The following is a 24,272-nucleotide window of genomic DNA, read 5'->3' on the forward strand; positions in this document are numbered from 1 at the left end:
CCCCCCCCCGCCATGAATCTTTGCTCCAGTGTCTCCTTGACAGGCCTCCCAGCCCATACAGACACCAAGAAAGGATATGAAAAGAGCACGGTGCCTGGCTAAGCGTTACGGGTGGGGGAGGGGTAAACAATGGTGGAGGGTGTTGGCTCCCCCCATGGCTGCCCATTGAGGATGGGGGCCACCCAACATGCCGGAGACACAGACAAAGCCAGCCTTGATCCTAAAACCCCCGCATCCCGACATTCTGGGCGTGTCCCTGTTTTGTCACCTTTGGCTCACCGTGTCGTGGCCGAAGCATCACCAGTCTCAGGAGACAAGGTGACCTTGAAGCTGGGCCAAGAGGAAGTAAAACTGTTCAGGGGACACCTGAATGCAGGCTGGAAAGTCAGATCCCCTTGTTTTCAGGAAGGGGAGGAAGCCGAGCCCAGAAAGCGGGGCGTTTCCTGGCAGCCGGTTTCCCGCCCGGTGTCCCGCACCCGCGCTTCCCGCGGTCTGCCCGCCCCGGCCACCCCGAGAGGCCCCTGCAGAGGACGCCAGAGGGACGGGCTCGGCCGCACACACTTACTCCAGTCTCTCCTCTTCCTTCCTTCTCAGATCAAAGTCCCGCTGAACCACTTCCCAGACGTGCTTGGCCTCTTCATCCGTGAGCTTGGAAAGGTCCAGTTTTCTCCCCATGTCTGCTTGTCAGGACCACACCTGGAAAAGACAGGATCACAGGTGGTCACCCCGTAAGCCTGTGAACAGCGGCTAAGCCACCAAGTAAGAGGCAAAACAGAGCGCACTGAGTTCCCAGGCAGTTTGTCTGGACTCGGGCGGAAGGGTTTTCTCAAACAGGCAAATTTGGGTAGTTTAAATGTGTCGGTTTATGTGTGAAATTCCTGCTCCCTTGGGACTCACACACTTGGCCACGGGGCCCTCTGTCCTTCCACTGTGAGACGACGTCGGTGATGTCGTGTCTAAGGGCACGCCGCCTTCCCCCGTCCCAGGGTGGTGCTCTGCAGTGGGGACCCCAGAAATGCTGGGGAAACGCTGGAGACATGCTCCCTGCGTGGGGCTTCTGCCCCAGAGCTCCCGGTGGAGGCAACACCACGGCAAAAAGGCAACTTCCCCCCAGATTCCTGGCCAAGCTGAGGAGTCGAGGGTGCACGCCCCGGCCCGCTGACAGGTGGCCCCAGCGTGACGCCTGTGAGGTCACCGTGTCTACGGGGGCTGGGGGGGAAGGGCATGCACATGCTTCCCACGGTGGGGCCGAAGTGCTGGCAGGTGAGGGTACCGGCCGTGGGCAGCACGGTCAGCGGGGCTTAGTTCACCTGAGGCAGGCCGGCTGCGGGAGCCCTGGAGCCTGGGTGCACGTTAGCTCCCCCGGCAGCTCTGGCCTCCCCATGGCCGGGCCTCACCCTCCCAGAGCCTGACTTCATTCAGCTGCCTGACAGAGTAGCCTCATGTGACGCCCTGTTTCTAGGTAACCTGCTGGCCAGGAAGGCAAAGTGCAGGTGATTTTATGCCCTATTTGTAGACATTAAACCGGATCCCGGTCAATGTTAAAAGGACAGAGGAAGGAAAATCCAAGTGTCAAAAGCCAAGATAAGCAGAACCTTAGAACCTTGCCTGTTATTCAAAGTTTGCCTCGTATGGGGCGCCTGGGGGGCTCAGCCAGTTAAGCGTCTGCCTTCGGTTCAGGTCATGATCTCAGGGTCCTAGGATTGAGCCTCACTGGGTCGGGCTCCCTGCTCCGCGGGCAGTCTGCTTCTCCCTCTCCCTCTGCCTCTCCCCCTGCTTGTGCTCTCTCACTCTCTCTCAGATAAATAAAATCTTAAAACAAAACAAAACAAAACAAAAAAACAAACCCCAAACCAGTGTGCCTCGTGGACCAGCAGCGTTTCCTGAGCGTTTGCTAGAAATGCAGATTCTCAGGCCCTGCCCCAGACCTCCAGATTCAGAATTCATATTTTAACGAGATTCTCTGGGGGTCACGTTCACACTGGAGCTGGCCGATGTCACTGGTCCTGGGACCCCTCCGAGCAGCAAAGCTCTAGTGAGGCAGGACAGGGACAGAGAAGGGGTTGGCTGAGCAGGGAATAAGAATGGACGGGCCCTCCTGCTGGCTCTTCCCGCAGAGAAATCACACGGGCCTTGCAGAGCCGATGCTGCCGTTACACCGGGTACAACACTGAGGCACCGCACCAGGGAGGACTTCACCCGTGGATTCGAGCACACGGGGTCCAGGGTGCTGCCAGAGGGGACCACCCTGCTCACCCCTCCACCCCATCAAGCCCATCCTTTGAACACTTCTTTGCACCTTCTGGTGTGACTGAGGCTGTCACATCCGTCCCTGTCAAGCTCCAGGAGGGACAGAGACTTTGCAGGCACTGTTCCATGCTCCCAGGGCTCTGATCCCTTGCAAGCTGCACACGGGAGCCCCTCGGCCTGAGGACGAGGCTGCCACACTGACATTAGCTCTTCTCTGGGCACCAAGGCTCAGAGGAAGATGCGGTTTGGGTGACAGTTGTGCCATGGGCAACAGAGTTTGAGAACCGCTGCATGACTTCGACAAGTCTTCACGGAGGACTGAAATCCGTTTCTCAGCAATGTCGGAGCCGGGGTCCCATCTGTCTGCTCTCCCCAGGAACTCTTCAAGCCGACTGAAAGACTTGGTTTTGCTTCTGAATTCTGGGGGGCATCTCTCTTCCAGCGCTGCTGACCGAGCACTCGAACATTCATCACAGAGATGTCAACGAAACTTGCTCTGTGCCAGCGGTGTTTCACAAGGGGTCGATTATGACAAGTGACCTTTTCAGGGTGGCATCCAGATACCATCTAAAATGAAAATTTCCTCAGAGTTCCCGTGGCCCTCAAACTAAAATATTCCGACTTGTGCCTTAAATTGGTGAAAAATAACTTCTTAATTTTTTGCACCGAACCCTCAGTATCTCCCCCTTCGAGCACGATGCTGACCGTGAACGAGGCATTCCGAAGTCGCCTCAGTGTGCCAGCGTCATTCAAACTATTTTCACTGACAGCTGAATTTAGATTTTGGACAGGAAAGTGTTAAAACAAAATTCACCGTAACCGTTCTCTTAGAATAGGCAATTTCTGGTTTTTAAAAAAATTGGAAGAAAAAGTTCTTTTTTGATGGATGACTGGGGTTTATTCATTTTTCTTAAACCATTTTTGAAAAAAAAATTGTATCCTAAGGAGCACATTCATTGAGGTTCTATTTCCAGAGCAGATGAGAGGGCCGTGAACATCAGCTGACTAGTTACCAATGTTTCTTCTCCAAAGGGACACAGTTCCAGGCTTCCTTGAAGAAACTTAGATGGTGAGGGGTGGGGGAGAGAAGTACAACAAAGGACACTAGTATATCTTCTTACCAGGCGAGCCCAAGTGTCTTAGAGCATGCTCAGTGGCCGGTAAGCAGGTGGATAGGAAGGCCGTCTGAGCCAGACAGAACCACCCCTTGAGGCTGAGGACATGCCCCGCCCCCCGCCCTTGGGGCCGCCTTCCCAGACTGTTGCTTCTCTTGGAAGTTTCTTGCTCATAAGGGTGGCTTTTTTGGTTTCCCAAGTCGGACAGCAAAGACCACCAAGGCCCCGGGGACCAGATACATGCCGGACCTGGAGGGTCTGGGCACCTCTGGCGAGGGGGTGCCTGCCAGGAGGGGGTGAGCCCCTCAGAAATAGGCTGAGATGTGAGCAGGGCAGACCAGCAGGCCAAGGGCAGCAGGCAGCCCCACCTGCTTCTACAGAAACCGAGGCCCCGGGGCTTAGCTCCCTCTTGGAAGTTCTGATCATGACCCTGAGTTATCATGGAAAGTGACCTATGTTCGCTATGCTGTGTTTAATAAAGCCAGAACTGACATGATCTGGATTATGACGAACATGCATCCGACACAGCCAACCAAGAACCAAGAGCTGCATATGCCACACGCACTTCAACGTCGTCTGAAAAATTTGGTTTGGTTCTGACCCAACTTGCAGGGGAGCCGGGGGCGCAGGGAGAGGAGGGAAGGAAGAAGGATTCCAAAGTTCAGATTCGCCCGTAGGAGGCTGTGCCATGCTGTGGGGTGGCGGGCAGTGGCGAGGCTCCCAGCACAGCCAGGGGTTGAAGGCCCATGGCCCGCGCCCCGGACCTTTATCTACTGTGACTGAATCTTCCCACTTAGTGAATGAAGGGCACGCAGAGCTTTGTAACCTTAAACTGAGTGGAGAGTACTCTTGACCTGGGCATTACAATGTGCAGACCAAAAGTCACCAGCATCTTGGGGAGACATTGCTGGCACCCCCTCTGGCTTGCCTCAGGCTGGTACCCTGATGTGGGCTGTCCCTCTGCCAGGCACGGCTACACTGTGCGACCCATGTGGGCTCACGGAGGGGACAGCCCTTCAGCCAATTATCCGTCTCCCATTACTACACACTGTGCTTGTTCCCAGAGACCCGGATCCGCCCCTGGAACCCCTCCACCCACGACAGTCACAGGGGAGCGTGAGGGCAGAGGGCCTGCGGACCCACCCAGGGTCTGTCTCTGTCCCTGCCCCCGCCGGGGGGAACCTCCCAGGGCCTGGGGGGGGCAACTCTGGCAGGCTCCTAGTCATGAGGTTCCTGAGTGAAACACTTTCAATTTCACCCGTTTCACTGCTCAGATTTAATCACAATTTTAATCTCTGAGACAGTCAGCCCGCCCTAATTGTTTCATAGTTGTAATGGAGGAAAGCAAGGGTGACGTGGAGATTAACAAGTTGCAAGGACAGTGGAACGGGTTTTATAAAATGGATATCCCAGATGCAGACCTGAATTTCGACGGTGCGTCGTGCTTATCTGTTAAAGAATCGAGTTCATAGTCTGGCCAAGTTCAAGGCAAGCGTGGGCGTGGGCTCCTCTTGGGTCAGCTGCCCTCTGAGCCTTGGAACAATGGTGCTTACGAGTGGTCACCCGCCCGAGCAAATAAAACTGGAAAGCCCAGCTCACAGAGGAGGCGGGCGTGCCCTCTCACTCAGGAGCGAGGCCACGCTGGGGCTCTTGCTGATAAACCTGCAGCCACATTCCAGAGGGAGGCGGACGTGCCAGCCGTGGGGCGCGCTGGGCTCCCTGGTGGCTGGTTCTCAAACGCCGCCCTCCGCGCTGGCCGGTGTGGTTATTTCTGTGGCCAGGGGCTTGCTGCTCAGGCCCCAGCCCTGGTCAGCTGCAAAAGGAGCACATATCCACCCAGGAGCTTCCCCCGACCCCTGCTCCAGGGACCCAGGCACCCTTGTCGCTCCAGCAGCAACCGCACTGGGTGGGCATCTGTAGCTTGCCAAACCCCCCCCCCCCGTGCCACCCATCCTCTCTGCTCCCTCTGCTCTCCAGGCGGTTGCTGGGGTTGCTCATCTATTCACGGACAGAGTTTCCGCAGGTGCAGCTGAAGCCTCAGCTCCACTGCCCCCAGCAAGAACGGGTCCCAGGGTGAAGCCGCCGGACGAGGACGGGGCCAAGAGTCAGGAGCTGGCTTCCCATCCGGGTTCAGGCACCAGCCTCCCCGCCTCTCTGGGTCTCAGCTTTCCCATCCGTGTCATGGACAGGGTTGGGCTCCATGAGCTCTCCAGCCATCTCCAGCCCTGAATGATGCCCGGACTTGAGAATGAAAGGGGAGGCTAGAGGAGGGGGTGGAGGGGCAGAGCTCTTCCTCCAGCGGTTGCTTCTTAAACAAACAAGACAGTCAGCCCAGAAGTCTGACCCCACCACGTGAACTGGCACACACACGAGCAGGCACCACGTTGTCACCCCAGGGCACTGGACTCACCTTTCCCATGAGCCTTCAGGGCTCTGAAACCTCATTACCACCCAAGCCCCTCACCAGACCCACTCAGCTGATTTTCAAGTTTCAGTCTCTAATGCCTTAACCAATAAGACCCAGTGACTTCTCTTCAGTGTTCCTAGAACTGACCTCAGTCAGTCCTCCAGAGCACCTACTACCGTGTCCATTTTTGGAGGTGGGGGAGCCCAGGAACCTACAATTGGTGCTTGGAGTCTAAGGCATGAGGTCCTGGAGATTTGGGAGGGGATGGGGCTCTTGCCCACGAAAGTTGTGGCCTTGCTAGGGTCCGATGAGTGGCCCAACAATGAGGCGGAGGCAGGGACGTCCAGGAAAGGGGTGAATGAGGTGGATCCGAATGCCAGTGTCACTGTTCACCTACGCACGGCCTGCAAGCTCTCGCCCCTTCTGTGGGCTCCACAGCCACGGCCAGGACCTGCCTTGGCACATAATGGGCTAGTGGGGGCCTCACCTCCCCATTACCATTCCAACCTCTCAGAAAGAAATTTGTAAATAAGATTAAAAAAAAAACACACCACATAAAAAAAGAAAATGTAAAAGCCCCAACCCCACTGAAAATGGAGTTTTCAATATTGGGGTTAAGGTTAGTAGGGAACAGGTGTCTAAGCCTCAGAAACTTCGGGGGATTTATAGGTGAGGTTTAGCTCAGGCCAGGCCCTGGGACCAGTGCCCACTATGCAACGTCCATCACCCACCGACAGGTCCCACATCTTTAGAACTAGGTTGGGGAGGGGGAGAGAAGGGCGGCTGTATGTAAACAAAAGATGATTCTAATAAAGCCGGGGCTCCGGAAGCCCAGAGGAACGTCGGGGCCCTCCTCCCCTGGCTAAACATCCTCGGGGCTCTGTCCCCCCAAATCGGCACCACAGCAGAGATGGAAGACTTTCATCAGAAGGCCTTGGGCCCCAGCAGTCCAGCCTTGAGTCTCCTCGGTTGACTGAAGTCTCAGCCCTGTCTGCACTCCAACCGCAGTAGGCTCTGAGTAAAACCCTGTTTTGCCCAAAATGGGCTCCCTGAGAACTCAGGGCAGTCTGATCAGGGTATCCGTGAGGCCTGGGTTTGGTGGAAAGGGAGCGCCCTCCTCCATAGCTTGGACCTGGGCCTGGGCGCCGCTGGGGGCATTTTTACATGGGGTGGAGCTGCACCCATCACCATGGGCCCTCCCTGGGCCTGGGTCCCCAGTCCTGGGCGCCACGCTGGCCTCGCCATTCCCCCTGCTGACTGCACTCACCGGCTCCTTTCTAGGGGCGGGCAGGCCCTGGCCCTGACCCCGGGGGCTGCGCTCTCTGGTCCTGCGAGGGAAAGGAAGGCCACGAGGCAGGGCGTCGGGTCCGGGCGCACTGGGGCAAAACAGGATGGTCCGGGCCAGGCAGGGCGCGGGGCGCACGGGGCCAGGTAGGGCGCAGGGGGCCAGGCAGGGCGCCGAGCGAGGGGCGCAGGGCACCTGACCTGCGCGGGGCCACTGGGCTCGGGCTAGGTCCGGGCGCAGCCGGCGGGGTCACGTGGGCCGAACCCCGCCCCTCCGGGTCCCCGCCCAGCTCCGGGAGCGCCTCCGGGTGCCACGCAAAGGGCGCCCGCGCCGTTGGCGCGGGTGCTGGCGAGCGTACCAGACTCTGCGCACCAAGCCAACCTCCGGGAGAAAGGTGGCGGCGGGGAGGGGAGGGTTGAGCCCACAGCGGGGCGTTGCGGCGACTTCGCTGGGGTGCTGCGTGCGGGCTGCCGCGGCCCCGCCCTCAGCGCCACGGAACCCGTTGGCCTAAACGCGCCCTCGGAGCGCGCGGGACTTCTTTTCATTCCTACCCAATTCTACAGGGGAACGCAGTTTACTCCGACTCTGCCAATGGGGAAACCAAGGCTTGGGAAAGAGCTTTACCCAAAGCCACCGACTTACCACCCAACTGGTAAGTGGGACTTGGGGTCCCGGGCTCCGTCGCGCAGGTCCGATGCCTCTGGCCGCCCTCCATCCTGACCCGCGTCGGGTCGCGGCTGGGCCGGGAAGCCTACAGCGCCAGGAACCCCGCGCGGGCAGGACACCGAGGCCTTGCCTACCTTGGACCGTCCTGCAGGTCGCACTGCTGCGGCTCTCTGCAGAGTCCGCAGACGGGGCGCACAGACCAGACGGGGTGTTGGAGGACACGGTCCGGGCGAACCGCCTCCCAGCTCCCCGCACCCTCCCCGCCCGGACTCAGCGCTCAGGGCCCCTTCAAACCCAGCGGGTCCCAAGCGCCGCCACCAGCCCCAGCCACCTGTGCTTCGGAATTCCCAGGAAGTTAGGGGACCACCATCTCCCCTCTCTCGTCTGGAGTTGGGCGCGTCAGGGCGCTCTCCACTCCCGCCCCCGCCCCAGGAACTACCTTTGAAACTCAGTTTCCATAGCTACAAGATGGGGACAGGGTGATTAATAAATACATAGTCGATGCTGTTAGGTGAACACATACTACCATCGCCGTTTTGCAGAGGAGGAAACTAAACCGTACTGGGATCACTGCGATGTCTCATTAGGTCATTTGTAGGGAGTTTTCAGAAGCCACAAAAATGCTAGTGCAGTTGGTGTTTGCCTGGCAAGCGAGTCTGGGTGTCTCAGGCCCGTGGGCTGCGTTAGGATAGGACTCTCACCGAACGTCTTCGACTGGTGAGTGTGTGTGTGTGTGTGTGTGTGTGTGTGTGTTTGTGCCTGCAAACCCTGGAAGTAGCCGCAACTTTAAAGCCGGGTTTCCACAGCCCATGTGAGCCGGTTCCTATGTTTTTCATTTCCTTACCATATATTTTACCATTGCTTGTAAAATGAATGAATCTCTTAAAAGCTGGCATCAGGACTGTAAGTTAAGGGCAGAAGTGGGTTTTTTTTAATTTTTTTTTTATACTTTAGTGTTTATTTACTTAAATGAGTGGGTTTTAAAAAAATGTACAAAAGTAATGCATGATAATACGTAATAAAGATATTTGGTAAAGAATATAAACAGTATAAAATGGAAAGTCAAATTCGCTCTTGTTCCAGGCTCCCACCCCACTCCCCTAAGGCAATCTTTGCTAATGGCGTCTTGTGCATTGTTCTGGAATTACCTTGGTTGTGGTTAAGTGCATGGATCCAGGTACTGGATCTGCAAAAGCTGGACCCCCAGCTGGGTGTATTACTGTCTAGCTGTGTTACCCCAGGCATGTTACTTAACATCCCCCCCCCTTCTCCCTCTACATGGTGGGGATAGCAATAGCGTCTACTCCTGGGTTGTTCTGAATCCATACACATAAAGCTCTTGGGTACGACCTGCCATGTGGTGAGTATCCGGTAAGTGTTACCTGCTATTATAGACCCAGCTCATTCTCCTTAAGGGGTGTAGAGTAGCCATTGCATGAGTTTATCATAATTATTTTACAGTCTTCCACTGATGGACGGTTAACTGTTGATTTTTTGCTATTTTAAAAATTTCTGTCATAGATATTATAGATAATACTTCATACTGTTGACATATATATGATACAAAATATTACTGTACATACATACCTATCCTTGTACATATATACTTACACCAATATATTTATGGAATAAAATCCTAAAATTGAATTGCTGAGTCAAAGAATGTATGCAATTTTTACAAAGAAATTCTAGAATTAAAACATTTTTAACTGTTGAAACAATCTCAGAATTACAGAAATTTGCAAGTATTACACAAAGATCTCCTCCCCTCCATTTGTAAGTTGCTGACATGATTTTTCTTTAGTGTGTATTTTACACAAACAAGGGCAATTTTCTACAAAACTATGGTCTTCTGAGATCATGATCTGGTGCCGTCTCTAATCATGAGAACCCTTTCAGGTTTTGCCAGTCGTCTCAATAATATCCTTTATTGCAAAGGATCCAGGTTAGAATATCTTGATTTTCTACATTAGCCATTTAGGGGAAACTGGGAGGGGACAGGGAAGAGAAGAGGGAGAGGTTAGCAGTGGCACTTGGTGGCTCCTGGCCAGATCTTGGGGTGCGGTTGTTTCTCCTCCCCCCGACATTCCTGCCTTGCCCGGACCTCACCTTTGGGATTCTGCCCACCCGCATGCTCTCCCCAGCTTCTCGGGGCTCCCAGTGTCCCCCTGGTGGCCCCCTCTGGCTCCCTGACAGTTTGCCTCCGCTCGGTGACTAACCTTCCTTGTTCACTAGCTTAGGGGCTGGCGTTCTCTTTCTCAACACTATGTGACTCAATCCTGTCTCTTGATCGATTGAGTGATTGAAGAGCAGGAAACATACAACGTTCTATCAGTTCCAGGTGTCCAATGCAGTGATTCGACAGTTCTGTGCATTATGCTGCACTCACCAGGATAAGTATAGTCACCTTCCGTCCCCATATGCATTGGTACAATACTGTTAGATTCCCTATGCCCTACTCGTCATCCCCATGACTTACTTATTTTATAACTGGAAGTTCGGACCTCTTCATCCCCTTCGCCTGGTTGCCCTGCTCCCTGTCCCCTCCCCTCTGGCATCAACCAGTTTGTCCCCTCGTCTCTTTCTGTTTTGTTTGTTTTTTAGAGTCCACATATAGGTGAGATCGTAGGGTGTTTGTCTTTCTCTCTCTGACTTAATTCACTTAGCCTAATGCCCTCTAGGTCCACCCAGGTTGTCACAAATGGCAAGATCTCGTTCTTTTTTATGGCTGAGTAATAGTCCGTTGTGGATACACCACATCTTTTTTATTCACTCATCTATTGATGGACACTGTTCTTCTGTATCTTGGCTATTGTTAACAATGCAACAGTAAATATGGGGGTGCATGTATCTTTTTGAATTAGTGTTTTCTGTCTCTTACTGACGAGGAAACCGATGCCCAGAGAAGAGGCAGTGCACACCCAGGGTCCGCTTACCTCTCTAGCAGTGAGCCTCTCACTAAGCTGGCGGGGCGGGGGGGGGGTCGGAGACCGGACACTCTCAGGAAATCTAGTTTCTGGGTGGACACCAGAGGGCAGTAGAGAGCTCCTCCCCGCGTCCTTGTCTTCATGGTGGCTGTCCGGAGACCCTGCCTTTGCTGGAATTTAGGGGCAGAGAGGACAAGGAGGGAAGGATCATTGTCTCAGCCACGCCAGCAGGAAGCTCAGCGTGGAAGATGGCCTTCAGAGGAGGATCCTTGCATTTCACCCTTTGGGAGCCCCCCATTTCCAGGGCTCCTGTGTTTCACGGAGGGCTGGGCTTGGACTTAGCCTGATCTCTGCTCATGGACAGGGACCCCAGGGCAAGGGAGGCCCCTGGCCCACCAGGGAGTGTCCTACGGTATATCTACGAGTTGGTTGAATCCAGGATTTGTGCTGAGAGGCCTGCTGTCCCTGACCCACGGACCCCTCCTGGGTCCTCAGCTCACTGCAGGCCGCTGTTAAAACCCATCCCTCATTCTCCCCTGTTCTGATTCCTCTGGGCCGGTTTGGCATTGGGTTAACAGGTGCATCTGGATTTTTTGAGGTGAACATACGGGAAATTGAATACATGCAAAACACTGCCCCAAACCCCAGCCATGTCCATCCAGCAAACTATCTGTACGTTACAAGAAAATATGTTTTCATCAGATATTGAATGACTTTTTCTTCTTTTTTGAATCTGGAAAACTGAGAAATATCCCGTATTTGGAAACATTCTTCTGGCTCTGTGGTTGTGGGGCTGGGCAGGGAATCACAGGGCCTTTGAAGGGGTGTCATCTGACCCTGCTTCGGCCAGCTCTTCAGTGCATGGGGCCCTGTGACTGTCCCCACACGTCAGGGGACACACACCCTCCTCTGTGTTTCTCGTGGGGTCAGGACCACCGGGAAGATACCTGTCTGCTATCTCCCAGCCATCCCCCACCCCGCCGCCACCCCCTTGCTCACTGAGCTCCAGCTTCGATGGTACCCCCTCCCCTCCCCTGCTCTGGGCCTCCTGCCTTTCTGGTTCTCAGTTCAACAGTCCTCCCTTAGAAAAGCATTTTCTGAGCATCCAGCCCTCCTCACCATCGGACTCTTATTCCCTGCCCGGTCCTGCAGAACCACTCCCATAATTTACCTGCCATGTATGTGGTGACCTGGTTCACATCTTTGCTCCCCTGCTCTAAGCTCTGGGAGCATTAGGACCGTGATGTTCATGAACTCTGATGTGCCTGCTGCCTTACATGGTGCTTGGTACACAGTAGGCCTTCGATAACTATTCGTTAAATAAACATTGTTTGGTAATCGTAATTATGTGTTTTGATGATGCCCTTGCTTATTTATTTATTTATTTATTTATTTATATTTTTAAAAGATTTTATTTATTTATTGTGAGAGAGAGCGAGCGCATGAGCGGGTGGGGGTGGGGAGCAGCAGAAGGAGAGAGGGAGAAGCAGGCTCCCTGCTGAACAGGGAGCCTGACGTGGGGCTCGATCCCAGGACCCTGAGATCACGACCTGAGCCGAAGGCAGACGCTTCACTGCTTGAGCCACCCAGGTGCCCCTGCCCTTGATTTTTTAAAAAAGGTTTAATTTACATTCCAGTTAGTTAACCTGCAGTGTAATATTAGTTTCGGGTGTACAATATAGCGACTCAGCACTCCGTACGACCCCGGCTGCTCACGACAGGTGCCCTCCCTCCTCCGCATCACCTGTGTCCCCCCCCACCTACCTCTGGTGACCATCAGTTTATGCTCTCTAGTTAAGAGTCTGTTTCTTGGTTTATCTCTCTCTCTCTCTCCTTTATTTTCCCCTTTGCTCATTTGTTTTGTTCTTAAATTCCACATATGAGTGAGATCATACGGTGTTTGTCTTTCTCTGACTGGCTTATGTTACTTAGCATAATACCCTTTAGCTCCGTCCATGTGGTCAAATGTTGATGCCCTTGATTTTAACTTTGATGGGCATTTTCCAGACAGAGCTCTGCCCCCAGCGCCCAGGGCTCCTGGCACCCTCCTGGGGAAAGGGGTCTGCTGGGAAGAGGCCGACACGGGGCTCCTCGCCCTCACCGAAGCCCGAAGCTTCCACCATCCTTTTCCTCCTGCTCCTGCCGCTCACCGGCCCTTCCTGGGTGGTGAGACCCTGGCCCTAACTCAGCTCAGACTCCTCCTCTCTCTTGAGTTGGTCTGAGGTCATCTTGGCTTTCCCTCCCCAGGAAGAAGGTGTTCGAGGGCAAGAGATGGTTTCCTTCTACTCAAAGCCTGACAGATTTCATTTGCCTGTTCCTAGCCCGGGTTCAAACGCCCAGAAACGCAGGATCTGCTAATTCATTTTGGCAACGTGCTTTTCCTCATCTGAACGCATAAGGAATTAGGTTTTGGTCTCGCTTAGAAGATGCTCTGATTAGTCAGAGAAGGCAAGCCAGAAGACAGCAAAATCTCCTGAGGAGTGAAGCCTGTGACTCTAAAGTCACCAGAACACTCGGGCTCTCCGGGTTCGGGAAGCTTCAGCTCATGCGAGGCACGGGCCAGTGAGCGCTTGCCTCTCCCTCCGTTAGCTTGATTAGGGGCTTTCTCCCCCGAGGATCCAGGAACTGAGCAGAAGCGGTGTGAGCTGAAGGGAAAGAACGCAGGCCGTACTCCCAGAAGGCCTCCTTCTGAAGGGAGGAGAGCTGGTCCTCACTGAAGACCTACTGTGTGCCGAGCGGGCAGTGTGGGTGCCTGACAAGTCAGCGGCTCTTGTGTTGGGCGCCTGACCCGCACGGCGTCACCTGGCCTGTGCCGGTGAGGAAGTGAGACCCCTGCCCGGGGCCACGGGTTAGAGCGGTGAGATCAGGTTTCGGCCCAGGCGTGGGAGTCTCTGAGCCCAGCGCCCCCAGCGCCCCCAGCGCCCAGTGCTGCAGGAGGGGCCCCCTCCATCAGGCGGCACAGCCAGAGGCAGGAGCCTGCGAGGGGCAGACCCAGAAGCTCCAAGCCAGAGGCCCTCTGTTCGTTACCAGCCAGCGGAGAGCTCGGGAGCGGCTGGCCCGGGAGCAGGGACGGCGCTGCGTGCGGTGGTCGTCACCCCTGCTCCCATCACTACGGTTACATCAGGCACCAGGGTAATGACCCTCCCCACCCCTCCTTCACATCCACGCTTCACAGAGTCACCTCGTTTCAGTTTTGGCAGCATGAGCCACACTTTGTATTTCACATTACACCCCTGTCCGAATGTTCCGGAATGTTCGCAGTGTTGCTAAGGAAACCTGTCACACACTCGCTCACTTGGGCTGCTGCCACCTGGACCCTCTTAGGACATCCCGAGGCCGGCAAGGGCTCGGAGGTCAGTGCCCACTGGAAACCCACCCAGACCAGGAGTAAGATTCCAGCCATGCCTCACCCTGTCCTCCTTCCTGTCTGTGCCCACTGACCCTCACCTCACCCTTCCCCTATCTGCATACTCACCCCAGTCTTCACATTAAGTAACCACCTGCTCCCCACACCCAGTTCAAACACCCAGCCCCCTCTCCCGCAGCTCCTGCCCCCCAAGACTGGATGGGACCGCTTGTTTGCAGGAGCACAGATAGGCCTTCAGTCCAGGGTGGAAACTTGAAGTCCACCTGCTTCTGTGCCTTCCCTGCTGTCCTCCGCCCCTCCCAAGTTAACCACCCAAACTGGCCCAGGTCCCACTGCCCAGGACCTGGGCTATGTCACCTGTTTTGAAATTAGTTTCGTAAATGTATTTCAGGGTTCTGGAGACACTTGCTTAGAATTTTCAGGTACTTAAAGTCATTTAAAAGCTGTCATAAAAACCTAAGGCATACTTGGGGGCTAGAACGGCAGGTGCACGTGTCTCCCAGGACGTGCTGGGGGGGGGGCAGACGTCCTCCCGGCGGGGTTGAAAGAGACCCTGGCTCTTGACACCTTTGGGCAGACTGTGCTGGTCACCAGACCCAGCGTTTAATCCTGAGGATGCCTGTGTAAGGTTTCTGGATAAAACATGGGCTGCCTCGTTACGTTTTAGTTAGTTTAATGCCTAGTTTAATTTTAGATAAACTGTGAACAGGTTTTTTCTTCAAGTATAAGTGTGTTCTAAGTATTTCATGAGGCATACTTATTTTTTATTAAAATATTCATTGTTTTTCTGAAATTCCAGTGTAACTGGTCATCTCATAGTGCCATCTGGCAAACGTGCGTCAGAGCTACAAAGGGAGCACCCTGGAGAGGTTTTCTGTGCTGTAGCCAGGGCCTTGATAGGGCAGTGGTGGCTTCCTGTGACCTGGGGTGGGGACATTTGGGCAGATGAGTCTGAGCGTGAACACCCAGGTTCCCCAGAACACTCTGGGCAGAGAGAAGCAGGCTCTCCCCGTTTCCTGGCAGTGCTGGTGCCTGGACACCGTGTGGACACGTCCCCTGAGGTAGCTGTCTGACAATAGGATGCTTGTTCTCAAGACCTGTCCCCACCTTCTTTCTTTCCTCTAGACCAGTGACTAGAGCCGGGTCTCAGCAAAGCCCAAGTGGGAAAATTACATTCCCGCTCTGGGCATAAATGGCGCCTTCACGGACGTGAGCGCGGGACCTGGCTTGTAGGTGTGGCCAAGCAACAGGGGAAATGTGTGAGCGCGGACCTTGAAGATGATGAGTTGAGTTTACTGATTTGGGAGAGCTTGGCCATGTCCTAGGATCTGACCTCTTGGCAAGGATATGTGGGTGTTACCCAAATACCCCCGAAGTGGCTCTGCGAAGCCTGGGCATGTGTGAGCGAGGCGAGGGTACTGTGGTTGCCTCGCTAGTGTTGAGAAAGAGCGGAGACGGTTTGGGGAAGTAGGGATGTGCGAATGGATTTCTCATGGGAGGCTGAAGTCTCTACCACTTGACCCTGTTCCCTGGGAGGGCCCAGAGGACACTTCCTGCAGCCAGGCAGCAGGGAACGCACCTGCGGGGTGCCTCTGCACCTCAAAGCTGTCCGTGTCCACAATACCTTGTGCTATGGAACTTCACCCCCTAGTGTCAAAGGGGAGGCCGGGATCGGCAAATAGAGTATAGGCGGAGGTGCTCAGCCATCGGAGGCAAGGTGGACAAAGTTGCCATAATGGCAGAAAATCTGGAAAGGTGACCATGGCCCATTGACCCATTGGTATCAATGGGGCTGGCTAACAGACCATGGTATTCCGTGGGACTCAAAAGACGAGCATCCAACCAGGACATTGCTTGATTGGCACGTGCAGAAGAATTCAGGAGCTGACGCACAGAAGGCTGATATCAGAAGCTGCAGTGAAAAGTCACCATCCCTCCCCCAGTGTCCAGATCGAACCTAGTGTGCAGACCCAGAGCCCACAGGCTACAGGAGAAGCCAGGCCCCTGGAGGACAGACCTTACAGCGTCTCTAATTCCTTAAATATTCCACACTCCCTCTCCCCAAGGGGCCTACGTCTGCTTACCGGAGTAACCGTGCACCCGGCCGACGCAAATGCTCGACCGTCGGAGGGTGCTGGGATACAGACCCCGAGCTGACGTGCGTCAGGAAAGAGGTCCGGAGCAGTTAGCTTTCACGTGGGAAGGAAGCAGCACACCCCACTCTGCTGTCTCAGGGCTATCCTAACTCTTTGATCTGTGTCTTAATAGAATCCTCAGGAACCTTGAGCGTGCCTGTCCAACATACTGATATTTTTCTAGTTAGACCTGGCACGTTGGAAGTGGCAAGATGCTGGCTGCCCAGCTAAGACACGAGGATCAGAAGCTGGAAGCAGATCCTATAGACTCAGGGGAAATTACGCAACTTCGGGGAACTGTTTAGGGGTCCAATGACCTAGAATAGGCTGGGGTCTGCCTTCTAAGGTAAAGCCAAGTTACTTACTTCGCAGCCCCTACGACAGACGCGGAGCCACCAGCACTCGATGGAAGTCTGGGTTTTGAAGGCAGCATGTGCCTCCCTCGGGAATAGGGCTCCAATCCCGGTAGCAAGCGATGTGGAGGGCTGGCAGGCTTGAGTCGGGCTCACAGCGTGGAATGCCCTTCTGCAGCAGGTCCAGGCAACGATGCAAGCCTCTCTGGTTGGTCAGGAACCAGAGGGAACCAGAGGACATAAGATGGGAAGACCGGGGACAAGGAGGCATGCGTCTCTCTCCTGAGATCCAAGATGGGAGCAGATGCCATGTGTGAATTTGTATCTCAGGTCAGTGCCCACCAGAGGCCGTCCACTGCAGAAGAGACGCCGAGCCAGTATGTGCACTGGGGACTTGTCCCGTGGCGGTCAGCCTCTCTCCTGGGTCACCTGCGTGTCTGCGCCGTGGTCCAGTGGCACGGGCTTCCTCTCACCAAGGCCGGTCTAACTTTATCTTTTGCTGCCTGTCTGAGTGATGATGAGCCCTTTATATGGAACCAACCGCTGAGGAGACAAACCAGTCCCGTGGAACTACTGTGTATTTTGGGGCACTTAGTGGGAGTTGGTGAGAGATGGGTTGGAATGAATGATTATAAAGGACTTAGGATTTTGATTCCAGAAAAAGATGCTGGACTCTCTTTCCCCTCCGCCTCTATTCTAGAAATAACCTAATACCTTGGAAATTATTCAACCGACAATGATCAAAGGACTCTGAGCATTGGGTGGAAGAAGGTGGAAGGGCTGGAGATCTCAGGGCCAGAGGAATGATGCTCCCTGGGTTTTCTTTTTATCTGGGTCCCAGAAAGACCCACAGTCAGAACCTCCCACAGGCAGAGCTTAAAAGAAAACCTCAAAAGCCAGTTTCTCCGGCCAAGACACCGGGAAATGGGAGCCCAGCGGAGACCAGTGAACAGCCCCAGCCTCGCTCAACGACCCGGCCCCAGCAGGCAGTCCGATCTGTGAGCAGCGACTGTCCCAGGTCTTCCACAACCAGGCCCCTGGTGGGCCCACCTGCCCACAGATGCCGTCCACAGATGCTGTCCACAGATGCTGCCCACAGCAGCGGGGGCTGCGAAGCTGTGCGTCTCCCCGCCCTCCACCATAAGGAGACCTGGGCCCAGCGGCTTCTGCCCCTTCCCGCAGAAGTTCACCCAGTGACATGGGTGGCTCAGGGCAGGGCCTTCTGCCCCCACAGACGACACCAGCAAGGACAGAGTGGCAGCCCCAGCAACCCTGGGAGAATGAACACCTTGATGACATGGCATGGGCTCAGAGAACTAGGCTGTCCTTGCCTCCGCCAAAGCAGGTGATTATCTGCTGAAATAGATTTCGTTGGAACCAGGTCTCCTCGCATAATAACCCAAATGTCCAGGATCCAGCACAAAATCCCTATCGTACCACGATCCAGGAAAACCACTGGCACGGGGCAGAGACAGGGCGCAGATGCCCGTGCTTAGATGAACCTGGTGGAATTACCGGACCAGCGAGAGCAGCGGTCATAAATAGGCTTCAGCCATCAGTGTCATAAAAGCACTTCAACAGTCACTTACAAATCATAGGCTATAAAACACGGGTAGTCCGAAGCAGGAGGCCAGGATGTCACCGCTGTGTGATCTTGGAAGGTTTTCCAGTAGCAGATTGTCAACTATTATACTAGGACACTGGTGACCGTTCCCTCAGTGCCAGGTGCTGTCCTACAGGAGGGGTACACGCCGTCACAGGCCCTCCTCGAAGCCACCCACGAGCAGGGTGCCAGAGCTGTCCCTGTTTCTGATAGGACTGGATGGTGGGGAGGGCGCTTGTCCGAGATGCACAATGAGACGAGGTGGACCAGGGACGCACGCACCCTACCTTCCTGGCATCTGGCTCAATAAACATTAGTGGCCAATATGTTCTTTGTCTTTATTATGGTTATTTCCTAGGATTTTAAGGGTTTGTGTGGAAACCCTCAGGACAGTGCTCATCGCATCCAGATGTCCTCCCTCCCTTCCTCTCCTTTCTGCCCTCCTTCCTGCATTCTGACCTGTGTCTGCCTTTGTGGGGGCTGGAGACGCAGCAGCGGATGAAGCTTGGAGGCGTCCTCCAGGGCCGATCCCCGACAGTGCCAGGACTCATGGCTGCGCCCTCCAGCTGGCCTGCCCTGGATGGCAGCGTGGGAAGGGACACAGGGAGCCCTGCGAGGCAAAGCCTTAGGGACAGCAGGGGCGCAGTCCCAAGCCTGCTACTGGGCCCTTTCCCGCTGTGACTCCTCTGCACTGAGAGGGAGTGACAGAGGCCTACAGGCAGTAGACCCCAGGGCACTTAGTGGCCGACCTCCTGCCCCTTGCAGCCTCAGCTTCCCCCCATTTAACACCGGGACACATTCCCACGCTCTGGTGTCTGAGCTCAGGGGGCAGGGTTAGCCTTCAGCAAAGCGCTGTGGAGTGTGGATGAGGGCCTCGTGCAGCTCGGATGAGGTCCTGGTGCTGAGCGAATGAGATTTCAGTGCTGTGTGGAAGAGGGGGCATCTCATCCTCTCACTAGCGGGACTTCCTCCCCACACCCACCTGCCCCTAAGCCTCCCCTCCCCCAATCTGGGCCTGGCTGGGGCCTCAAAGGCTTTCCATTTGCATCCAACAAGCTTCCAGCAAGTTTAACTCAAATGCATAATTAAAGGCAGAGATGTGGTTTCTGCTGGAGGGTGAGCCCCTCACAAGCATGCAGGCGCCCCACCCTCCCACATTTGCCCTTTGGGTGGGGCTGGTCTTGGCCCGGTGGCCCCCGCTCCTGGAGGAGTCCGGCAGCAGCAGAGAAACCTGGAAATGCTCGCCCGCCCCTCTGCTCTCCAGTCCTTCCCCGCGGACCCCAGGGGCTTCTGACAACTTGGAAGGGCAGAGCCCCCATCCTCATGCCCTTTTACTAGGAGCCCTCATCGCAAACCATGCTTTATGGTGGGTCAGTGGCATCGGGGACCTGTAAGCCCAGAACAGTGGATATATTAGTTCTTACTCCCTCCCAACCCTGTGAGTCAACACAAAACCAGACCAAGGTGTAGATAAGTTATGGACTTTTATTTTATTTTACTTTTTTTAAAAAAGATCTTATTTATTTATTTGGCAGAGAGAGTGAGAGCACATAAGCGGGGGTGATGGGCAGAGAATGAGGGACAAACAGACTCCCCGCTGAGCAGGGCGCCCGATGTGGGGCTGGATCCCAGGACCCTGAGATCATGACCTGAACCGAAACGGAGTCTGAAGCTTAACTGAGTGGGCAGCTTAACCGGCTGAGCCACTCAGGCGCCCCTAAGTTATGGAAATTTAGCACAGGGCCCTGCAGCCCAGTGTTTTTATCCATAGTCATTATTTGAATGCTTTTTTGTTGTGCTTTGTTTCTAATGTCAGATTAAAAGGAAATCTCCTCTCCCGGTGCCCCTGTCTGGTCTGCTGGTGGTCCAAGCCCCCTGTGCTGGGCCCCTTGGGGATCCACCCCCAGTGGGCTGTCATGGGACCTGCGGGGAGCTGCAAGGCCCTATTGCATCACTGGGCTTTCTGATCCGGGAGCGCAGCATAGGGAATCCTCAGAGGGTGGGGGCGGGGCGGGGGATGGGAGTTCTGGGATTTCCCTCCATCCCCACATACAGGGTCAAGATCCCTGGCCCAGCGCCTTCACAGCCCCAGGACCTCAAGGCCTGCAGAGGCCTCCAGGGGCCCGCCCCCAGCTGCCTGGGGCTGCCTGTTCAGGGCTCCCCCTCTCTCCCAACCCCGATTAGCAGCTACTGCTAGGAACACCCAGCCTCCCTTTCTGGCCCGAACCACCCGCAGAGCCCCGTCCCAGCCTCCTGGAGGGGCCACAGCTGAAGGGCAGAGACCGCAGGTGGGTGGCCCGGGGGGCCTGGGGGGGAGAAGGGGCCAGACGTGACTTCTAGTTCTCAGGACGTGAAGGGGTGGGACCTGGGCCCGCCATTTCCCAGGGAACAATGGGAAGCTGGCTGTCTCTGTGGGCCGCTGAGTCATGTCATGGGCTGTGTGGTTTCTGGCGTGGGGCCGGGCCGCTGTGGCTGTGGGAATGTGTGCCCTGGGCTCCAGGCACTTGAGTGAGGGATCTGTAGAGAAGCTGGGGAGGGCTCCTTCCCGCTGGGCGTTCACACCCAGCACCTACCCCCGAGGGGGCTTCCCAGGTGGGTGGGTGTCCCCTCGTAGCTGTCACTCACCCTAACTCTCCACGGTTAGTCTGGGCCGGGGCAGCTCTTCGCCCCCCGCTCCCACACCCTGGGTTTTGTTCCGTCTGCTCTCCCCCAGCAGGACTTGGTAACCTCAGGGCTCCCTGCCCAAGAACAGAGCCCACACTCTCTCATCCTGGCCCCAAGGGTGGTCCAGGCCGTGCCCCCCGTGGGCCTCCCTGAGTGCCTTCTCCCTGCCAGCCAGGGTCTGGGTCTGGGCAGGAAACAGTCAGAGGATTTGTTGCCCAGGCACCCCTGGCAGTGGTGTGGGCAGAGTTAAGGGAGCCAGCAAGGAAGGCTGACCTGCTCCTGGAGCTGGTCCCAGGGGAAGCCGTTGGCGCCCTTAGGCCTTAAGGGGCAGAGGAGGGAGTGGTTTCCAGAATGTGGCTGGAAGAGAGACTGTACCACCAGCCCAGAGGGGTATGCACAGTGAGGGCCACAAGGCGGAGGGGGAGGGGCATAAAGACCACAGCCTCTCTCCCTGCTCTCCAGGTCCTGGCCGGTGCCCCTCATTGGCTGAGCCCACGGAGAAGCCAGAAGGTAGGGCCTCAGTAGAGGTGGGCCGTAGAGGTCAGAGTCTGGGCCACAAAGCAGGATGGAAAGGGGGTGGGAGGGCCTCCGGAGGGGCAAACGGAGGTCCTGCACAGGATTGCCCCACCTCTCCCTGGGCTTCTGAGTTCCTGGCAACACTTTCTGCCCCCAGATCTTGGGGGTCCCTCAGAAGCAGCAGCTGGTGGTGTGAGAGGCCGCTGCCCGAATCCCAGCCACCTGACCACCCTGGTCACATGAGCAGCCTCCAGGGAGACAAAGGCTTCCCATCGCTGTGTGTCTCACAGCCCAGCGGGGTGCCAGGTGTCTAGAATGGTGTTTGTAGATAGTTGGCGCTCAGCCCAGGTTTGTGGGGTGAGTAGGTAAGTAGTGTTCTGGGCCTCACTGCCTAGCCTAAGAGAAAGGCCATGTCTTCAGGAGTGGGGGAATATGACCTCAGGCTGGGAGGGGGGCAAGGTGTCACCCAAGAGTTGTCCCCAGGGTCCTGGGAGTGGGGGGCTGCCCTGGCCCTTGGGTGGGGCCCAGGCTCTGTGTCCAGGGCCCAGCTGACAGTCACTCGCTCCTGCTGCCCATCAAGTGATAGCCACGTGATGCTCAGAGGCTCCCAGCTACCGAGCCTTTAAACCGTGCTCCGCCCTGTGCTTAGTGTCACTAATACGATCTCATTTGGTCCCCACAGAACTCCTGTGGAGCGGGCACGCTATAAACACCCCCATTTCATGGATCATGAAACAGGCTCAGAGCGGGTGAGTGTCAGGTAATGACTTTCCAAAGGCCACTGGACAGTGCAGGTGGACCTGGGGCTCCCACTCAGGTCTGTCTCAGAGCTGAGCGTGGCCTCCCTGTCACCCTGCTGTGAGGCTTCTCCTGAAAGGCCACCGAGGCACTGGCACCCCTGCTGTGGTCCTTGGGAAGTCTGTGGCTGAGGGCCAACTCCCCGGAGCCCCAGTTTGGTGATGATTGGACCAGGCCCTCGGGTGGGAGTCACCCTGGGCTCTGTCAGGCACCAGGACTCCATGTCTGCCTCTCTAATACTCTGCCCTTGGAGACCCTCCTTCCAACCTCCCAGCACAGACTGACCCAGGCCTCAGCTCCCCGGCCCAGAATGGACACCCTAGAGATTCCCAGGGTTGCCTTTCTCATCCCTGCAGCCAAATACCTCACCTGTCTGTTAGCAAGCTTCTGACATGTACCCCCATTAGCTCTTCCCTGTTCCTTGGGGTCCCGTGTCCCCCAGCTCCATGGCCTGGCTCCATCTGAACCCGGCTTTGCACCCCATCCTTGCCACGCGCTCAGACTCCGGCCCCACAATACTGAGCCTTCAGTGCAGGCCTCCCCCTCCTATCAGGCTGGAGGCTCCTTTGGCCTCCGCAGGTAGCAGATCCCCCCCCACCCCGCCCCCAGCCCTTCAGGAGTTCTCTCGGGAGAGCAGCACATAGGTCTGACCCTGAGGTCTGTGCCAGCTGGTGGCTCATCCTGGAATGGGAGAAAGAACCATGTGTTCCAAAAGGCACATGCTGTGGGAGCCCGATGACTGCCCGCCTCCGTCCAACAGCTTCCCTGGGCTCCTGGGACAGCTTCCTTCTGAGCCAGGGCACTCGCAGTCCTTCAAAGGCCGGCTCCCAGGCCAGCTGGCGCCTGAGCCCAGCCCACTGGTTCCTGCTGTCCTCTGATGCCCTCCACTGGCCGGAGCCAGTTACTAAGGCTGACTGCAGGCCTGGAGGCCCCAGGGGACGGAAGGGGGGGTACTCAGGATCTTGCACACTCCAGAAGAGCGGCCACACAACCCAGGCCTTAATACCAGCCCCACAGCATCCCCCGATCTGCTCAATGACCTGGCACGCACCGCGAGTCTATGCCACCCTCCCAACCCACTGTGAGAGCTCGGAAGGCTGTAGGCTGCCCATCTGGTCTCCATTAGTGTCTGAGACACCTATAAGCACAGATTTCTCCTGAGCAGGCCTAAGTGGCATGCTTTAGTACTTTCATGTTTATATTCTTTTGCTAAATGGCTTGCCACGTCTTTAGGTATCTGGTTTCAACTTGATGGTCTTTGGAGTCTTCATAATGTCTATGCTTGATTTCCAGGCAGAATGATTTCAGACGTCTGGATGCTAGAGTCAGCAATGGTTCTGCCAAAACGTCCCCTGTGTAAAATCTGGAATGATGTTTGCCAACCTGGGAAGCACTCCTCCTGGGAGAGCTTCCCAAGCCAGTTGGCGATAGCCCGTCAGGTGCACCCGTCTGTCCCTGCGCGCACTGAGCACAGAGCGCGGAGCGGGCAGCCGAGCCAGCCCCGTGCCCGCTCCTGCTCAGGTTTGGCCACACCTGCCCTCTCCCTCTGTCCCACTAGGGTGACTGGAAGCTGAGCGGAAGCTTACTTGTGGAGAGGAGTTTATTCCGCAAGACCTAGAAAAGATGGCAGAATTCCATAGTCATGTCTCTCCTTTTAGATCTTAAGGGAAGCATTTCTAGTATTCTAATGTGTTGTTTAATTTGGTTCTTTTCCTTTGGTCCTATGAGTGTTGATCAAAGCTGACTCCCTGCTTTGGCCTTTCTAGAGAGTTCCATCGCTGTCTCAGTTATTTTGAGTTACGCAGATTCTTCACCAGTATGAGCTAGCTTCCTCTCCTCCCTCCCTCCTTTCCCCTCCCAACTCCCCCCTCCCTCCCCACCAACTCCCTCTCTTCCTCCCTCCTCTGTGAGTCCCCCCTCCCTCCCCTCTTTCCCTTCCCTGTCTATTTACCACCTGTGTCAGCCTACTTAGGCTGCTATAACAAAACACCCTAGGCTGGGTGGCTCAAATAACAGAAATGTATTTTCTCATAGTTTCGGAGGTCAGAAGTCTAGGTCTCCACCAGTTTGGTTCCTGGAGAGCACTTCCTTCCTGGCTTGCAAATGTTTGTCTTCTTGCTGCGTCCTCACGTGGCCTTACCTCCCTCTGTGTGTGTGTGTGTGTGTGTGTGTGTGTGTGTGTGTGT

The 24,272-nt window shown here is 55.7% G+C and overlaps 1 protein-coding gene and 1 long non-coding RNA gene across 2 annotated transcripts in view; one reads left to right on the forward strand and one right to left on the reverse strand.

Annotated features, from left to right (window-relative positions):
- Positions 1–7,882, reverse strand: part of MLPH (melanophilin) — a 42,453-nt gene extending 34,571 nt beyond the window's left edge. Inside the window, exons 1-2 of the mRNA XM_008690288.2 lie at positions 7,700–7,882; positions 566–696 (exon numbers count right to left, since the gene is read on the reverse strand). Coding sequence (XP_008688510.2) covers positions 566–675 — 110 coding nt within the window. The 5' untranslated portion in view covers positions 676–696; positions 7,700–7,882. The remainder of the gene's footprint in view (positions 1–565; positions 697–7,699) is intronic.
- Positions 7,377–8,759, forward strand: LOC121104697. Its single transcript, XR_005837042.1, has 2 exons — positions 7,377–7,709; positions 7,875–8,759. It is a non-coding gene; the product is annotated as an uncharacterized LOC121104697 (long non-coding RNA).
- Positions 8,760–24,272: the final 15,513 nt, after the last annotated feature.

This window comes from Ursus maritimus, unplaced genomic scaffold (assembly GCF_017311325.1).
Source record: "Ursus maritimus isolate PB19 unplaced genomic scaffold, ASM1731132v1 scaffold_1, whole genome shotgun sequence".
Classification (NCBI taxonomy): Eukaryota; Metazoa; Chordata; class Mammalia; order Carnivora; family Ursidae; genus Ursus; species Ursus maritimus.